The following is a 19,679-nucleotide window of genomic DNA, read 5'->3' as shown; positions in this document are numbered from 1 at the left end:
GAATTGAGAACGGATTTCAAACTGTATGACCCTTTTAAACACAAACACATACAAGCAAAGGCAGAAAACTTTACTTTCTATTCTAGCTGCCATAAAATGTGGTCAAGAATTGATTTTTTTTTTAAATTCCAGAAGTGTTCATTTCACTTGACCCTAGGGTTTCTAATCAAGCTAGACAGCTCTCAGACCATTCTAAAATAACTTTAACTTTAAAGACCGATATTTTGAATACTAAAAATCATGGTGGATATAATTGGTCCTTAAACCCATACCTATTAACTAAAGAAGATATAGTACAGGAAGTTAAGGAGATACTTAAACAATTAGTATACAATATACCCCGTAATGAACATCCATTAGATATAGAATGGGCTACAACTAAAACTTTGTTAAGAGGATTATTTATTCAGAAAGCCACTTATTATAAAAAACTCCAAAATAAAGAACAACTGGATCTGGAAACTAGTACAATTATTGGACCAGGAGCTGATGAGTAACTACACTGAGCAAACAGAAACTAAGTTGTTAAGATGTCAGAAAGAGCTGTTTCTTATGCATAACAGAAAATTGACACTGTACGAACAAAGAAGTTTAGTTAAATATGCAAATCACATTCAAACTCCCTCGAAAGCATTAGCCCGTATTATTAATCAGACGAAATCGACACGATTAATTACCGAAATAAATCATAACAATACGTTATATACTGATAAGTCAGATGTCATGAAGATTTTTGAATCAATTTTAATCAGATATATGGTGAGCAACAAACTCATGGGCATGATGAAGAGAGAAAAGAGTTCTTACAGAAAATTAATTTTCCCAAGATTGACGAGGATTCTCATGGAGAATTGACTGCATTGATTACAGTTGATGAAGTTCTAGAGGCAATTAAGAAATTAAAGCCACATAAAGCCCCAGGACCAGATGGTATGACCTCTGAATTTTATAAATCTTTTAGTGGGATTCTGAGCACCGTGCTTTCACAGACCTTTAATTATATCATTTGAATGGCAGCAATGATCTTCATTTTAATGCCTCAAGAACAATTCTGTTATTGAAAGAGAATAGTGATCCCAAAATCCAGACAATTATAGGCCCATATCATTGTTGAATATTGATATGAAAATCATGACATCTATTCTAGCTAGTAGATTAAAAAAATAATAAACTTGATAATATCAGAAGAACAGGCGGGTTTATAGATGGGAGACAGACTACAGACAATACATTAACTCTTCATACTTTAATATCTTATGCAAAGTATAAAAATATGAACATATATGCTTTAATAATTGATGCTCAAAAGCATTCGATAGAGTTAATTTGGCTTATTTATTTGAAACATTATCATATTTCAATATACCTCAGCTTTTATTTCTATGTTAAGAAATTTATACAAGAATGCATACACTAGTTTATATATAAATCATGAATGTTCCAAAAGGATTCAAATTAAAAATGGAACTCGACAGGGGTGCCCATTGTCTCCCATACTGTTTAATCTGTATTTGGAACCTTTATTTCTTCATATGAAACAAAATGTTTTTTATAATTCTCCTGTACTTTTTGGGATAAAGGTTAGGATGGCTGCTTTTGCAGATGATTTAAATATATACAGTACCACACCGGTGTCAGATACAGAAAAAATACTAACAGCAATACAAACCTTTGAGAAAATTGCTAATTACAAACTAAATTTTAAAAAAACCAAAATATTCCCTCTAAAGACACCTACACCTTTTTCAATGCTAGGACGAGTAAGGACAGAAGAAAGAATAAAATATTTGGGGATTGACTTTTCAACTGAAAATAGAGAATTTTTTATCAACAATATTAAGGCAACTGGAGACCGAATAACAATGGATTTGAAAAGATGGAGTAAGTTGAAGCTACCGATGATGGCAAGAGCAGCGATAATAAAAATGAACGTTCTCCCCAGAATGCTATATATTTTTAGAGCAGCACAACTTAAAATCACGAAATCCTTTTTTAAGCAATTTCAGATAGGATTGGGGAAATTTCTGTGGGAACCCAGAAAAACGAGAATATCATATGAGAAACTGATGGCTCCTAAAACGAGGAGGGGGGGTTGGATTTACCGGATTTTGAGATGTATTATACAGTGATTCAGGCCAATAGGATTTTAAGGGTGTCTTACTTGGATAGTGAAAATAGAAAATGGATACCCAAATGGGTACTGCTAAATTATAAACATATAAAAGGGAAGGGAATTAATGTTAAAGCTGTACCATTTTTGAATATAAAAACATTGAGTAAATATGAGTTAATGGAGCACATCAAGGTATGGGCAATGGCGACTCAAACTCTGTTTGCCTCCTTGAACCTTTTAAAGTATATGATGATGTTTCAACCGTTTGATGGAAATTCTAATATAACTATTGGTAATCAACTGATAGACTTAAAGAAATATCCATTTATTAAGGAATTAACTGTAAGGGATTTATACCCCTTCCTAGGAGTAGCGGTACATGATATCTTAAAAGAGATGAATCTTCCCATCTCTTATTTAATTATAATGAGGCAGTTAAAAGATTTGGCCATAAATTATTTTACCAGTTCTGAAATTAAAAAAGAGGAACTAGTTATTTCAGGTTATCTGTGGGAAGCATTGCAACAAGATAGAAAATATATATCCTCAGCATATAAAATGGCAAAAGAGAAAATATAATAATCATATTCTGTTATCGAAATACTGGAGAGAGAAATTGCCATCCCTAGCCGACAGTAAAATAGTAGAGGCGTTTAACTTAACATTAAAATCCATTATCACTTCAAAAACTGGTCTTTACTCAATTGATGATATTTAACAATGCATATTATACCCATCTAACACTTCATAAATTTGATTTAAAAAAGTCACCTAAATGTCCACAGTGTGTAGATCAGACAGCAGACCTGTTACACATGTTCTGGAGTTGCAAGTGCATTTATAAATTATGGAATTCTTTAAAGTTACAACTACAAAAAATGGGTTACCAAAACTCAACACTCTCCCGGGAATTTCTGATTTTACATATTCCACCGGAGAATTTGGACAAAACAAAAAAGATTGTAATTATGAATATTAGTTTACTAATGAAATTATGTATAGCCACAAATTGGTTGAACCCAGCACAGGTGTCGTGGCAAAATTTCAGGCTGTTAGCGATTAAGCATATATTAGCACAAATTGTTAATTAGAAATAATAAGAAAAGTATAAACAGCATAAAAATTTGGGAACAAATCTTTAATATTATTTTGGCGTAGCGGTTCCTATCCACTTTCCGTCAGGACATTCTGTATGTGTACCAACACATTCTTGGATTAGATAGAAAATGTAGAAATAATACAAATTATTGGCTTGAGTTGGTTTATAATTGTCTATTGTATATGCTTTTATGTTTAATTTTTTGTGATCTTATTTTCCTGTACTTGGTTAAAATGATATTTATTCTTAATGTATTATAGGGAAATTCAAAATGGAACTAAAACATTGGAAGCAATATTGTACATAATGTAAGTAGTGTGTGAAATGTATAATGGTTTTGCAAAACAATAAAAATGATTATTGAAAAAAAAAAAATCAACAGAGAAGATAAATCTTTACACTTTTGCTTTCTGGGAACCAAATTATGGCCATGACCTAATCTGTTAAGCAGACAGCTTAATGGGGTTAAGGGCAAGGCAAAAGAGCAATGGGGACAGAGAGTCACCTTAGATTATCCTTCCATGGATTTTTAGTCCTGGAATAAAAATTTGCCCTTTATCATGCATAAACTTCAAAGTGGTTTGCCACTGTTTCAGGGTCGCTGTGAAGTAGTTTCAGTGTAGGGGTGCATCTTATACATTTTTAAGCACTTTTTTATCCACGAATGTAGGATACTGTCAGATACTTTTTTGTAGTCCAGATTCTTCCCCTTTCTACAGTTCTCCACTATGACTTTAACAGCAAATGATCCTTTGTTCCATGACTTTCTTTTATTGTCCTTTTGTTCTATTTCCATAATTGAGGTTTAATCTAAAATTATTAGAAACTCTGCCAGCATCAATTCCAGTGTATAGTTTATACGTCGTCAGAAGGCAAGTTACTGATCTATAATTTTTAGGTTAGCTTTCATGTTCACTCTTAAGTAGGAGCATTGTGTTTCCTGTTGTTGTCCAGGTTGGTGTCTGTTTGGGGTGCACGTATAAGTACTTCTTAATCATGGTTAAATCTTCTAATGCATCTGGGCCTGGGTTTTTTTTCAGTTAGAGGCTCTTTACTTTGTTTCAATCTCTCTGGCTGTTACTTCATCCCATTTCATATCCTGTACCTTGGAATTTCTTATTCTTTCTTTTACTTCTGTCCATTTAGCATCTTGTGTTCCATAGAATCTTCATAAGTACTTTTTCAGAATATATTTGTCTTCTTTTATTGGTGGTCTTTCAGTTCTTTTTACCTTGTTTTCCCTTTCTCCGTAATACTTTTTTGGGTCATCAAAAAATCATTTAATTTCTACATTTCCTTTATATTCATCTGTGTATCTTCTAAGTTTTTCTGCCTGTGATGATATTTTCACTTTATTATTTGTGATAGTGCACGATAACTTCTGATCTGTTATAGTACTGCACATTGCTTTTATCACGTGTATCTTTCCAAGTACTTTTCTTGATCTGTTCCCTCTTCTGTACTCTTCTAACAGTGACACTTCTTGTCTTAATTGCTTTATAGTTCGCTCAGTTCGATACTCCTATGATGGTATTCTATTTCTCCTCTTCTTTTCCATACTACCCTGTGTTCTTGTGGTAGAATTTTATCTCTTATAAATTTAGCTGAACAGTAATATTTCCGGTTTACTTCTGTTATTATCACATGGATCTCTATGACCAGTCCTAATTACTGTGTTCACTTGTTTTATCAAACTTCTGACTTTTTGGGTTTTATTGACTTTCTGTAGTCTATTCCTTTCAGTGATCTTAATATGGCTGTCTATTTAATCAAGCAACTCTTCTCTTAGCTCATCTTCTTCCAAACTGAGGGCACATTTTTTGATGTCCTTCTGTTCACATGTTGCAGAATTCTCACATGTGGGATCTTCTGCCTCAGGTGACCCGAACGTCTGGCCCATATCCCACAGCTTAAGCCTGATTGCTGTAAGGTGCGTGGGAAGTCACACGCAGGGGCCATAAACCACGGTCCATAAATGTGACGTCCACACACGCAGACCTCAGAACTTTTAAGCCGCAGTCAAACGTCAGCTTGCTTATTCTGCTCCGTCCTACTGAAGATGTTAAAGATAAGTGCCCCACTGGGGAATCATCTTTATTTTTGACTGAGCTTAGGTTGCGGTTTATTTGTTGTTAGTGGATGTCATCAAGGAAGGGAAAATTTAAGTGCAGTTGGCAAATTCTGCACAGAGATGCACACATCCTCTGCATGTTTTGCTTAGGGCCGTCTCATGACCATATGACCTGTAAAATCTGTCAGTCATTTGTCCCTATGACCATGTGCAGACATCTGGCAGCCCTTAAATTGTTGGTAGAGAACCAACGACTGAAACGCCTGACCGTTGGTTATGGATCCTGAATCGGCCATTGAGGTGGAGCCGGCTAAAAAGAAGGCCAAGGTCTTTAGGCTTGATACTGCCTCTCCAACTTCGGACATCCCACCAGCTACCGAACTATGGGCTGTGGAGCATCCGAAAGAACTGGTGACTTTGGCGGGTACCTTATCAGAGGCCCCCCTTGTTTCTTCATTCTGCATGTCCACGGAGGTTTCTGAGACATCAGCCTCCGCCATTGTTGGGGGGAACCAGGCACACCCAGATGGCCGACTTTAGTTTGCAAGGAGGGTAGTTCGACCCCAAGGCTGACATCTGACACTAGGCTTTTGGCCTGTCAGACTATACAAAAGACTCCTTATTTCAAGAGAAAACAAAAGACCAGGCAATTATCCACCCCAATGGAAGACCAGCCTGACTGGCAAGCATTTTCCTTGTCACTTTGTCAGGTCTTTATGGCCCTGAGGCATACAGCCTCACATACTCCTGCTGTGCCTACCCTAAGTCCCAGGCCTGCCACTGCTAGCTCCATCCCTCCTCCTCAGACTCAGGAGGAAGACTCTTCTTCTTTTTCCTCTGATGAGTCTGTCAGTTGTACTTCTCAGCTGGCCTCTCCCCTGGAATACTTTTCTCCAGATGAGGATTTCTTGGAAGGAGACTCCTCACCAGAAGACATTACTTTTGGGGAGACAGTCTCCAAAATGAAAGAATACTTCAAGTTGGACTCCACCCAAATGACTGAAGTACAGAAAAGATACTTTGAGCTTCAGCTGGAGTCTACCTCTCCCTTTGCCATTCCCCCAGTAATTCCTGCTTACTTGGATGCCTTTGCATCTGCCTCCAAGACCCCAGAATCTCAACCATGGCCCCAAAAAGGCTTGACAGATTCCTGGTGATTACCAATATCTTATCAACCCCCCCCCCCCCCCAATGACAGTCCCAACTGTCATTGCTGTGGCACCGGACTAGCAATGTAGACACATTCCATCCTCTTCCCTATTGCCATCAAATAATGATAGTAAGGTGATGGACAGGCTGGGAAAAAAGGTCTACACTTACTCGACCCTGCCCTTTAGGGCCATCAGTTACCAAACCTGTATGGTAAAGTATGCCGTAGATCTAGTTTCCCAGGCATCTGCTGTGCTCTCCTCTATGCCTGGCTCTCCTACAAAGCCTCGTCGCCTCAAAACTTTCCGTAGCAGCACAGGTAGCCAGGCATTCCATAAAATGCAGCTACAATGCTGCTAAAGCCTCAGCTATGTCAGCTGGATCTGCCTCTGTGTTACGCAGGTATTCCTGGCTTAGACTTCGTCTGCCAGATGACTTCAAGAACAAGATCCTGGACGCCGCCGTGGACAACAAGTTCCTCTTTGGCAAACAATCTGCAGAACTTTTCAAACATCTGCAAGAAAAAAGTAAGGAACTGCAGGACCTGAAGCATCTACTGGTATCCCCAGTTCGTAAATTTTACAGGAACTACTCAGCTAAACAAAGCTTTGTTAGAAAGGCACACCTGCTCCCTCTTTTTTTTTCAAAGGAAAGGAAAGGGGCCAAAAAGCCCTCATCACCCAGAACTAGTTCCTCTCAATCTGCCTCCAAGCAGCCTATTCCAGACAGACCAAACATTGTGTGGCTGCCTAAATACCCTCACCCATTTCCCCCTTTCCAGCCACCTCTCTCACTGTGTCTCCCCCTGTGCCAACAAAACACCTTAGACTGCTGGGTCCTATCAGTAGTGGAAAAAGCGTACCTTATGACCTGGCAGGAAAAGCCTTTACCAAAAGGCATACCCCTCCATCCAAAAAAACAAATCCACCTGATACCCCCAGTCATTCAGGATTTATTATCACAAGGCACTAAAGAGAGGGTTCCGACAGGACAAGAGGGTTAAGGGTTTTACTCCAGACTTTTCTTAGTCCCAAAAATGGAGGGCCCTTGGAGAACAATACTGGACCGTGACCCTTTTAAACCCCTTCCTGCGTGTACCTTCTGCATGCTATCCCTGCAAATCCTTCTTCCACTTTTGACACCTGGGGCCTTCATGGCCACTTTGGACCTGAAGGAGGCATACCTCTATATCCACCCGGACATCTGGAGATTTCTACATTTTGCTGTGCCATTCTCGCCCTATAAATTTACTGCCTTGCTCTTTGGTTTGTCTACAGCACCAAGGTTTTCACAGTGTCTAGCCCTAGCAGTAGCCTTCTGCAGAACAAAAAGCATACAGATCTTCCCTTACCTGGACGACCTCCTCATTCAAGCAGAAGAGGAAAGTACATTTCAGGCACACCTTCAGTTCACTATTTCTCTCTTAGGAAGTCTGGGGTTTAAATTAATCCTCATGAAGTCCTCTCTCACTCCATCCCAAGACCAGATGTTCTTGGGTTGAATAAGGATGGATTTGATGAAGGCCTTCCTCCCTCAAGAAAAGGTCACTTCCCTAACCAGCTTTTTCCAAAACTTAATCCATGTCAACCACATCTCTGCCTGGGGATTTCAGGGCTTAATGGCAGCTACTCTTCGGATGCTACCCATTGCCAGGTTACACATGAGAAAGTTACAGTGGTACTTGAAGAATGTCTGGTCCCAAGACAATCACCCTCTGGATTTTCAGATGCCTTTCCTGCCCTGCCTGAAAAAAAGAGTTAGAGTGGTGAATCCAACAAATGATGCAGAATCCAGGATTCTCTCTATAGCCCACCTAGGCAGTTCAGTTCATGTACACATATTCCTTGGATCTGGGATGGGGGGGGGGCACTATGAACGTTGTCAAGGTACAAGCTCTGTGGGAGCTCTCCCTCCAGAAGAAACACATCATTGTGAGGGAAATGATGGCTCTTCTCCTAGCTCTGAAGACTTTCCTCCCACTCCTACATCCAGACCCCCCTACAAGTCTTCACAGACACCACAGTAATGTGGTACATCACCAGGCTGGGGGGGGGGGCAGATCCCATTAACTTTGCAGGCTAGCCATACAAGCATGGGAGTTGACCACTCAAAACAATGTAACATTGCAGGCAGTCTAAATCCCGTCACAGGACAATGGGTCAGGCAGATGCCCTCAGCAGATTGTCTCAAAATCATGAGTGGATGTTGCACAGAGATGTTTTCTTAGATAATGTCCATCAGTGGTGCACTCCACAGATGGATCTGTTTGCTTCTCCTCAGAGCAGAGTACTGCGGATGTTCTGCTCCAGGCTTACCCCACCACTAATGTGAAAGTAGATGCCTTTCAGCCTCATGGAAGGGGCTGTACCTGTATGCTTTCCCTGCCTTTCTTCTCATTCAAAAGGTCCTGCTGAAAATTCAGTAGGACAAGCCAAAAATCTTGCTGGTGACCCCCTATTGGCCAAGGCAACATTGGTTTCCCCTTCTTCTATCTCTTGCCAAGGGTAATCACCACAAGTTGCCTCACAAGGTGGACCTTCTCACACAACAGAAGGGCTCCCTCATCCACCCTCATCTGCAATCCTCAGCCTTACCCCTGTGGGTGATAAACGTCTGATCCCTTTCAGAAACCTTTACTGAGTAAACATGCTATTTGTCCTGCATAAGGCCAGGAAACCTACTACCAGGAGATCCTATTTATAAAAATGGAAAAGTCACCAGCTAGTGTCTTAAAAGACAACTAGACCCCTTCCAAATTGGATGCACCTCTAGTGCTGGCCTATGTGTGTGAGTTCCTAAAATCAGAACTTTCATACTTTTCAGTGAAAGTCCATTTGTCAGCCACTTCAGCCTGCTTTACCTATTGATCCACGAGATTAGAGGAGAAAGTTTTTTCTTAAGGGGGTTCTCCACATCAGACCACCAAGGAAACCCATCCCTCCTCCTTGGGACCTGAACTTTGCTCTTGAGAAACTTACCAATGCCCCCATTGTACCTGCAGCTTCTGCCACTTTAAAGATATGCACCTGGTAAACTGTCTTGTTAGTAGTCCTTACTTCAGCTATTAGAGTCCCTGAGTTGCAAGCACTCATGGCTACTCCACCCTACACCATTTTTCACAAGGACAGGCTTTATCTTCGTACTAACCCCTCCTTCATGCCCAAAGAGGTCAATAAACTGTCCCTTAACCAGTCTATCCATTTTACCCACCTTTCCTTCACCACATAATGACAGCAAGAGAGTGCTCCATTCACTAGATGTTCACAGGCAACTGAGGTTTTATCTGGGTAAGATTAAGGACATTAGAAAGTCCAACCAACTCTTTATATCCTTTCACCTCAGGGGCCCGGAGAAAGCTGTATGCAAACAGAAAATATCCTGTTGGATCCACAAAACTGTGTCCCGCTGTTACTCTTTCCATGGTAAAGTTACCCCACACAGTTAAAGCCCACTCCACTAGAGCAGAGGCCTCTTCAGGGGCCTTTCTCAAAGGCCTGGGTATAGCCACTATACTAGAGACAGCCACATGGTCTTCTGTACACACTTTCACTAAGCACTATAAATTGGATAACATCTCCAGAGCCAGGGCAGGATTTGCAGTGGCCATGCTCCACGGATTCCTGAATACTGCTGCCTCTTCCTCCACCCTTTCTCTGCATGAGCTGTGGTACTCTCCCTCATGTGAGAATACTGCAACACGAGAATCGAAGGACATAGATTAGTTGTGTAAAATCTTATCATAACCTTTGATGTCCTTCTCTTCCATGTTGCAGTATTCCTTCCCTCTCTCCTACCCCCCCAGAGGGATTTTTCCCTGTCTAGATGGCATCCTTCATCTAGCCTTATTAGTCTGACTTGGGCAGTCAATTCTGAGGTTTGTGCTTGCGGACGTCGCATTTATGGCCCACGGTTTATGGCCTCTACGTGTGACATTCCACACACCTTATAGTAACCATAGCTTAAGCTTTGATAGATGGGCCAGACGTTTGGGTTGCCTACGGCAGAAGGTCCCACATGTGAGAATATTGCAATATGGAAAAGGTCATCTTTGGTTACGGTAAGATTTTACACAACTAATCTTTCTCCATTTCCTGCAGGCATTCCATAAACAGTTCTGTGGCATCTTCTTGTGACACAATCTCTCTAATTTCTTCCTCTGTCATCCGTAGCTCTGTCGTATGGGAACTCGCAGACCTATCACTCCTCAACATTGACTGCGTCAGAGTTGCCACACTTTCCTGATGTTCTTTGTGTTTCACTGCTGCAGTCATTACATTTGGGTAATCTGCTGGCAGGTTGCCCTCAGTCGGCCTGCTTAAAGTCTTGGGTCCTGCGTCGGTTGCTGTCCCTTCTTCCATGACGTCAGGTCGTCAGGGCTATAAATCATGCAGCTGACGCCATTACATCAGTCTTTCTTGCCGCGCAGTGCCCGAAGCAGAAGCAGTTTTCAAGTGCTGGTCGGCCGGCTCCTGAAATTTTCGTTTTAGAGTTTCAGAACCGAAGTCTTCAACTAAAAGCTAAGTACCCCGTTGGGGAAACTTTTTGTTGCTCCTTACCGATGCCAGTAAAAGTTAATAATTGCATTACTTGTGGGAAGCAAATACCTCATAAGGATTTTCATTTGTACTGTATTCCTTGCCTAGGCCGTGACCACAACGTACCTTGCTGTCGGTTTTGTGCTAAATTTAATCAACGCACTATTAAACGTCTGTATATTTTTGCTTCTAAATATTTTTGCTCTCGATTTAATTATCCAGAAATGTCGGTTAGCAATCAGACTACTGGAATACCTAAAAAACACAAAGAAAAAGACCGAGACAGGCCATCGCGGTCCAAAACTGACAACGACGCTTCTCCTAAGCCAGTCGCCAGTTCGCCGGTACTCAGTGAAGCGCTTTCACAGCCCCTGATACCCACCACTTCTGATTTGCAGGCCTCTACTGAGACCCATTCGGAGTCCAGTATGCCGCGAGATGCTTCAGTTATGGAACCCCTGGATGTCTCTGCCTTAGATGGGTCCGGAGCCACTGTGCAGGCACCGGCTTCTGAGTGTTTTCAGGCCTACAAATTTGTATATTAGACAGACGCCATCTTCAAAACTAAGGCCAAAATCTAAGTCTATGTCTAAAAAACTGACGCCTGGGCCACATGTGCAGGCCCCTATGCCTAAAAAACAAATGATCAAAATGGCTGAAGATTTAATTACTCTGATCAGGGGTAGCCAACCCTCTCCTTCTAAGAGGCCTAGGCAAGACATTGATTATGAATCTTCTGAACAGGATTTTATTTCTTCTGACTCTTCTAATGCACCGAATTTGTCTATAACTACTTATGAGGACTCTGATGTAGAAGATTCCATTCCTTTTGCTTCTCCCCCTGAAGATTTTTCTTTTGGGGAAACTTTACATACCTTAAGGGAACATTTCAACTGGGAAAGTCAGGATTTCTCTGAATCTAAAGAGACTTGGGGATTTTCTTCTTCTTCCTCAGCATAGGCCTTTGGCTATATCTCCTGTTCTAGACATTGTTGATGATGTTTTTTTCAGAATCTAGTATGGCTCCTGATTCTCTGCCTCCGGCTCCTTGTAAGCCAGACAGATACTACAGGGTTCCTGACTCCCCCAAATTCCTTTTCAAAAATCCTATTGCAGATCCTGAAACCATTTCTCAGGGTCCCAAGGACATTAAGGCCTCTACTGCTAAAAATCCTACCCCTTCTGTTAGAGATTCCAGGGCGCTGGATAGATGGGTTAAGAAGGTTTACACTTTTGCAACCTTGGCAATCAGGGCTTTAAACTGTCAATTTCATATGCTTAAATATCAACAGCATATCATGGGACTGCTTAAACAGAAAATTATGTTAATTTCTGACTGTGTAGAAAATAAAGATTTATAGGATTTGTTGCATTCAGCTGAACAAGTTGGAAAACATACTTTGCAATGTGGTTTTGATTCTTTGGAGGCCTCTTGCAGGGCTGCTGTAACTGGGTCTGTGGTAAGCAAACTCTGCCTGATCATGTTAAAGCAAAATTGTTGGATGCTCCTTTACAACAGGACCATCTCTTTGGTAATAAGGCTGAAGAAGTTTTAAAAAATATGGAAGATAAAGCTAAATCTATGCAAAACATGAAAGATTTCTTACAAGTGCAACCTCCAGGATTTAGTAGGCACTGGCCTACTAAGAACTGGTCCTTTCCAGTTCCTTTGAGAGCCTCTCAAGTCAAACCCAGACATTCCAAAGGCTCCAGGTTTCAGTCACAGGGGACTTTTAGAACAAAACAATGGGGTGCCTCCACCTCCAAACCTGGAAACAACAAGGCACCTCACTATGGTAAACAGTCTCAATGACTTTCCTCTACAATTACCAAGCACTTACCTTTTAGCAGCCCCTTTGGGGAAAACTGGCACTTCATGCACGAAACTGGCAACTTATAACCCTGGACAAATGGGTTTTAAATATAGTATCCCAGGGATACAGATTCCATTTCCACACGTTGCCAATCCCAAATGGATGGCCAGACCTTCCCCCAAATCAGTGGGCAGAGGCCCAGAAACAAGTGCTGTCCCTCATGAACATGAGGGCTATTCAACCAGTACCAGAAGAGGAAAAGGGACAAGGTTTCTACTCAAGACTTTTCCTGGTACCCAAAAAAGACGAATCATGGCGTCCAATCCTGGACTTATCTACTCTAAACACATTTCTAGACATTCCAAAATTCAAGATGCTGACTGTTCAACAGTTACTTCCTATGCTCGGCAAAGATGCCTGGTTGGTAACTCTAGACTTAAGAGGCTTACCTGCATATCCCAGTCAGGGAGTCTTGCAGAAGATACCTCCGCTTCAAAGCAGGCTACTTGCATTACCAGTTCTGTGCACTGCCCTTTGGCTTATCTACTGCGCCCACTGTCTTCACAAAGTGCCTGGCTCCAGTAATTGCATTTTGCAGGCAAAGAAATATTCACATATATCCATACCTGGACGATTGTCTAATTCAGGCAGAAAACAAGGACATTCTTCTAAAGCATCTGGCGTTTGTAAAAAGGGTTCTAACTTGTCTAGGGTACACCATAAATGAAAAGAATTCACAACTGGCACCCTCTCAAAAAATTACATTCCTGTGTGCAAGCTTGAATACAACTACCCAGATGGCTTACCTTACGCCAGAAAAGCAAATTCATTTGGTAACTTCAGACAGGTGGCCACAAAAACCCTGCTATCTGCAAGACAAATTCTGCAAGCCTTGGGGTTCATGGCCTCCTGCATTCTTCTAATTCCATATGCAAGACTGCATATGAGGAAACTTCAGTGGCACTTAAAAAGTTTATGGAGTCAACATTGTCGCAGCCTGGAAACAATGAATGTTATGTGGTCCTATCTCGCCTACATTCATTACTGACGGGTTCCTGGCTCCGACTCGGCCGACTATTTTTCTCTAGCACGAAGTCTCTAATTGGCTGGGCTAACCCAGTATCCCAGGATGCACCTCACCCCAACCCCCAGATCTCGTTTGCCGCTCGTTGAATTAGGACGTGGTCTCGCGCTTGGCTGTGGCTAAGTACACTTTTACTAAACTTTCTAAAGTTTTTGTACTTCTCCTTTATATAAAAAAAAGCTATTTTCATAGCTATATTGTGTTTTGTGTGTGTTTGAGCCTGTTCGGTTTAGTTTTTGGAGAGTGTGTGTGGTTTCCCTTGTGTTTGGTGGGCTAGGCCCGTTTAATTTAGAGGGACCTAGTCCTCTCCGTCGTAAATCATTCTGTAGTTTGTTTTTGTCAGTTTTTCTTCCCTAGGGAACGTTTAAGTTAGAGTTCCTGTGTCCAGTAGTGTTTCCCGCCTTCCTACTGTTAGTTGAGTGTTTGGTTTTTTGTCTGACATGTCCAAGGAGCAGAAGGAGCATAAACCCTCCAAACAGTTAATTGCACCTGAAGTGTTATTCCTTTACCTAGTCATTTGAACCCTCTCTGTATGAGGTTCAAATCATTTGATATAAGAAACACATGCAGAAGTATGGGATACTCAATATATGTCTGTGTGTGTGTGTGTGTGTGTGTCTTGTTTTATGAATTTAACCGCTATGTGGTATGTCTTTAGTTGTAAGAATGTAATTGCATTCGGACCTTAAGCCTTTTGAGTTTGACTTGTGCTGTACACTTTAAAGCTGGACTGGTGTATGAATTTCATGGTTGACTAGCTTGAACCATCTATCTCAGTGCCGCTGATGTTCTTTTCTTGGAAAATACCTTTTATGGTAGCGGTTACCTCATAAAATGTGAGTTCAGAGTTTTGACCTTATGTGTGGGGTCTGATATCTGCTCTTTTATAGATTAGCTGAAACTGTAAGAATCTTGCATGTTATGTCTAACCTGTGGTCTCCTGAGTGATGAATCTAGTGATTGTGTTTATCTTCACTGATGAGCATAGGCACTTCTGTAAATGAATGCAGAATGCTAAAGATGGAGGCATATACATGATGACATACATAGACTACATAAGCTGATCCTTCCTTGCACTGTTGTCTTTTTTTTTTTTTTTCCTGCTTGCCTAGTTTGGACTACAGTTAACTGTTGAAGTGTTGCTAGTAAAAATATTTTTAGGTCCTGGTGTAGCAAGTTGACTATCCTCTGTCATGGGCATCTCCTAACAATGTGTCTGTCCAAGTACTCCCCCTGCGGATTTCAGGGGCTCCCTATTGAAGCATCGGCACTCATAATACTGAGTGCCTACACAACAAAAGAATACCGGTAATCCAGAAAAAGAGCAGATCTTGAACATCACTCTTTTCCTTTAAACGTCTTTTTTACAGGGAGACAAGTCCCTAGACTTTTTCTTTGCCCTGCCATTTCACTATTTAACATGATAAGCTTATAGTGACATTGTATAACAGCAATAATCCACTCTTGTTTGTGGGTAATAGATGCTAGATCCAAACCCAGCCATGCATTAGTACTAAAATGCCCATTTCTTCAGCATGAGACTCATTTAGCTTGGGATATCTGAATCGTTTATCACTTGGACTAACACAGAGGAATGTAACTAATTGTAGACATACATGTACATGTGCATACGTGTGTGTTTGTGTGTGTATAAATATATGTGTACATATAAACTGTGTAGCTGTGTTTGTGTGTATATAATAATTTTTGTGTCTGCAGATATGTATGTATATATTTGGCTACAGTGTTTTCCAGTATATCATGAAAAAAAAGTCTGTCAGTGTTAAACACGGAGTAGGGAGGCTCATCACATGGGTCCCTATTAGTTCAGCAAACATTCTGATCAGCAAACAGCATTTTCAGTTCACTTACATTAGACATACCATTCGTTGAACTGTTCATACTGAGATTGTGGTACGGTGAAGGTCGGGAAATTTGCCCTGTCTTCACTGTAGTGCGATCTCGGACTATATATATATATATATATATATATATATATATATATATATATATATATATATATATATATATATATATATATATATATATATATATGTATACATATACCCTCATTGGTATATATAATTAGCAGGGAAATGATGGGGTCACAGTCCCCCACATGAGCGGGATTCGATGAACAGCATTCCGATAAAATGTTGAAAATATTTCTGTACGTACTTTGTGTAGCAATTGTACACCATTATATGCTTGAGTGTCTAACTTGCTGTGTGCGAGTGATACAGGTTGTGGATGAATGAACAGTCCTTCTAGCAGTTCACCTGTCCAATTTAATAAATTACCGGAAAAGGGAAGCAAGTGAAATCAAATTCAGGTGTGTACTTATGACTATGAGATGAACAAGGAGCATATGTAAAACAAAAGTGTTTCTGCTGACTGAGCTGCAGAAAAAACATTGACATAGTAATGTTAATTGTTGACAAATTTGAAAGTAAAATAATACAATAACTGGAGAAGTATGACCTTTGTCTGTGTGTATGTGTGTGCGTGTGTGTGTATATATATGTGTGCATATTCAGTCTGTTAAATATATACATATGTTTATAAATTTAATCTATCTCCCACTAACCGCCATTCATCAGCCCTTGGGTCCATTTGTTCCATTTTTGGGGGGAGAGAATATTAGTGACCATCACTCAGGCAGCTGTCATTTTAATTTTTAGTTTTAACCATCCTCCTGGCAGCTTGACTGCAAACTCACAGAAGCAAGGGCCTGAAGCCTCTTCCCCTGTGGGTGAGCATGTTTGTGCACACACCCCATCATGAACACTGCCATCCGGGCCTAACTTTGTAGTGCTGAGCGCAATTCACTCCCTATCTGATGCATACACTGAACCTTTCTCCTCATTAGACACTGGTAATATAAGTTGGACAACTTCCCTGTGCCCTACTCTGGGTGAATTATTTACTACCACCCTTCCCCACCCAGCTGTTCATGTCTGCACTATTAACTGTTCGGTTGTCTGGGTCATGGTCAGGGCTTCATCAACATATCCCTTGGAACTAGGGATGAATTTTATAAATCTCTTAAGACTGCTTTTTTGAAATATTCCTTTGGAAATTTTATTCCCAGGATGCAGTGCTCATTGGAATGTTGCATGTCTGCATGCAAGGCTTACATTTTGTTTTCTCAGAAGTATTGCAGATAAACGGGGTATTTTGCTTGCTAATATATCTTTGGATTATTGGCTTATTTTCGTCTTTGAGGAAGCTTAGTTGTGTCTGATCTTATTGCACCCATCTTTAGTCCTTACTATCTATTGAATCTAGTCTTTTTTTTTTTTTGACAGTTACACTGCAGCATAAAACTAAAACTTACTTCACTTAAGATTTGTTTTCTGCTGTTTTATGTAATTATGAAATATACAAATGTCAGCACTTTTTCTTTCCTCGTAGGACAGTTCTACGTAATGATGACACCTCAAGAAGTTTTACAGCCAGGAACACAGCGAACCATTGCACCTCGAACTCATCCATACTCCCCGTAAGTAACATCTTTGAGTGAAAGTAGTGTATTTTCATATATGCTGCTTTTTCAGAGTTTTGACCCTGGAAAGTTGTGTTCATCATGTGGATCACTTGCACTAAAATACCTTTTGCATGGGATTAGGTGTAGCAGAAGTCCTTTCTTGTGGCTCATGTCCAAGAGTAGCCTGTCACCAGTGGCACTAGTCTCTCTGGCCATTAAAGCACACACAGTCCTTCCTTAGTTCTGTTTCTCGGTCTCCCTTCACAAGAAGTTTCTGCTTGCTTGTACCATAGGACTCCATCTGTGTGTTCCTGCCAAGCTCCAGGAGCAGTAAGTACTCACAATGTTATGTTTTTGTTTCTATGATTTAACTTTAATTTAACAAGCATTATTAAGAGGAGTGGAAGTGATAGCAATAGAGAAGGAAAAGTTTTTTGGAGTGTTGATTACACCTGGATTGAACAAGTGGGAGCAGAGTAAAATAGCAATGGCAGCAGCCAACAAAATGCTGGAGTAATGTCTTGGGTGGGTACATTTTAGAAGAAAAGAGGTAATGCTTTCAGTATTCAAGGTGTGGCCTGATCAAGGCCTGTAGAGTGAAAGCATTTGTGAATGCCATATAGGAAAAAGGATGTTAAGCTGCTGGAAGGAATCTGGATGAAATAAACTGGGAAGATCTGTAGTATGGAGGGGAAGGCTTATGACCAGAGGCTTGAGGAGCTAAAGTTTCTCCATTTGATATCTGTGATGGGGATAATATTGGTACACAGCCATAACGGAGATGTGAAGGGGTCCTTCTAGACTGGAAAGACAGGTGAGGAAGCAGAGAGTACAGGAAGACTGTAGGGACTGACTCTTCAAAAGTACCTTTTCTTGAGATTTGTTGAAGCATGGAATGAATTTGTGGAGTGGCTGGTGAAGAAAATTATTCAGGCAATTGAAAGGGTAAGGGGTGGTTAAAAAAAAAAAAAAAAAAAGGTAAATGAGATGGTGAAGATGGAGGGGAGGCAGAATGTTAGGTCAGTTAAAAGGGTAGACTATATAGACTTGTTGTCTTCTGCTGCTATTAAGTGAACATAATGGAATGTTTTTGAACTTGTGTAGAAAATTTCTGGGTATATATTTTTTTTTTTCATGGTAGCTCATGATGTTCCCAGAAGAAAAGGGTCATCAACATGTGTACCTTCAGAAGACAAATTCCCCTGAAGCACGGTTGTAAACTGTGTGTGTGTGTGTGTGTGTGTGTGTGTGTGTGTGTGTTGTTGGGGTATAGATCCCCAGGCTATGTCCAATGATTGCAACGATGCAAACCCTTTAACCAACGGACCATTTTTTGCACAGGGCTTTAGAGCTAAGGACCTTTGTGGAGGATCTGCAAGGATAAAACTAACCACATTAATATCAAAGAATTGATGGCTTTGATTTTTGCCCTCTAGACTGTTGGTAATTATAGGGTGCGTGGTGTGATGAGAGTAGTTACAAGCAACAGTAGTAATGTAGCAAAAAACACGCATGGGAGATGCACTTTTACTACATTTGTAAGTTGGCAATGAAGAGCTTTCACCTCCGGTAGGTTGCATTCTTTCGGGGGGGGGGGGGGGATACTTTAGCTGATGATCTAAGCTGATCCTCTGCCAATTTCAAGTGTGGAGTCTGGGTTTTCTTTTCGTTCACTCAGCATTCGGGGCTTCCAAAGGTGCATCTCTGATTCGTAATTGATTTAGGAGGCCTAGATATTTTGTTCAAGATTTCCTTGCGGGTAAGCATGAACACTGAATGTATTCTTCCTATAACTGAAGAAAGATTTAATTTATGCCTTCCCTGCCATTCCACTCTTTTCCAAAGACTTGGGAAAGCAGAGCAATTCGTTGATAGCCTTCTCCTGGCTAAGACCGCTCTGGTTTATCCTCCTTTTGCATTTGGAAAAAGTTTTTTCTTTCTCCCCGTGTTTTGTACTCTGCTGGCTCATGCTAAACTCAACAGCCTCAGATTAACTCTGCAGATGCTTAGTTCCCGATTCCATATTGGAATCCTTTCCCATCAGAGGTACTAGTCAGTATGCAGGCAACATGCAAACCCACTACTAGGAAGCCCTGTATGCTTAAGTAGAAATGTCTCTTCATGGCATGACTCCTCCAGATCTCACACAGGAAAACTATAATATAACAGATCCTCAATTAATTTATGCAATTATTTAGCATAGAACTGGCTTATTCATACGTTAAGGTGCCATTTCAGCCTCTTTGGCCTTGAATCTTTCTTTCTTTATACCTGCCATGCAGTTAAGCTGCTTCTCAAGCATGTGCTCTTGTCTTTTGTAACTTGAA

General features: G+C 40.6%; 1 protein-coding gene across 1 annotated transcript in view; it reads left to right on the top strand.

Moving 5' to 3' along the window:
* USF2 (upstream transcription factor 2, c-fos interacting) overlaps positions 1–19,679 on the top strand; it is a 243,371-nt gene that overhangs the window by 42,411 nt on the left and 181,281 nt on the right. The window contains exon 2 of the mRNA XM_044080489.1: positions 17,280–17,367. Coding sequence (XP_043936424.1) covers positions 17,294–17,367 — 74 coding nt within the window. The 5' untranslated portion in view covers positions 17,280–17,293. The remainder of the gene's footprint in view (positions 1–17,279; positions 17,368–19,679) is intronic.

The sequence above is a fragment of the Protopterus annectens genome, chromosome 8.part0 (genome assembly GCF_019279795.1).
Source record: "Protopterus annectens isolate FY-2018-M chromosome 8.part0, PAN1.0, whole genome shotgun sequence".
Lineage (NCBI taxonomy): Eukaryota > Metazoa > Chordata > Ceratodontiformes > Protopteridae > Protopterus > Protopterus annectens.
This window is presented reverse-complemented; position numbering and strand designations above follow the sequence as displayed.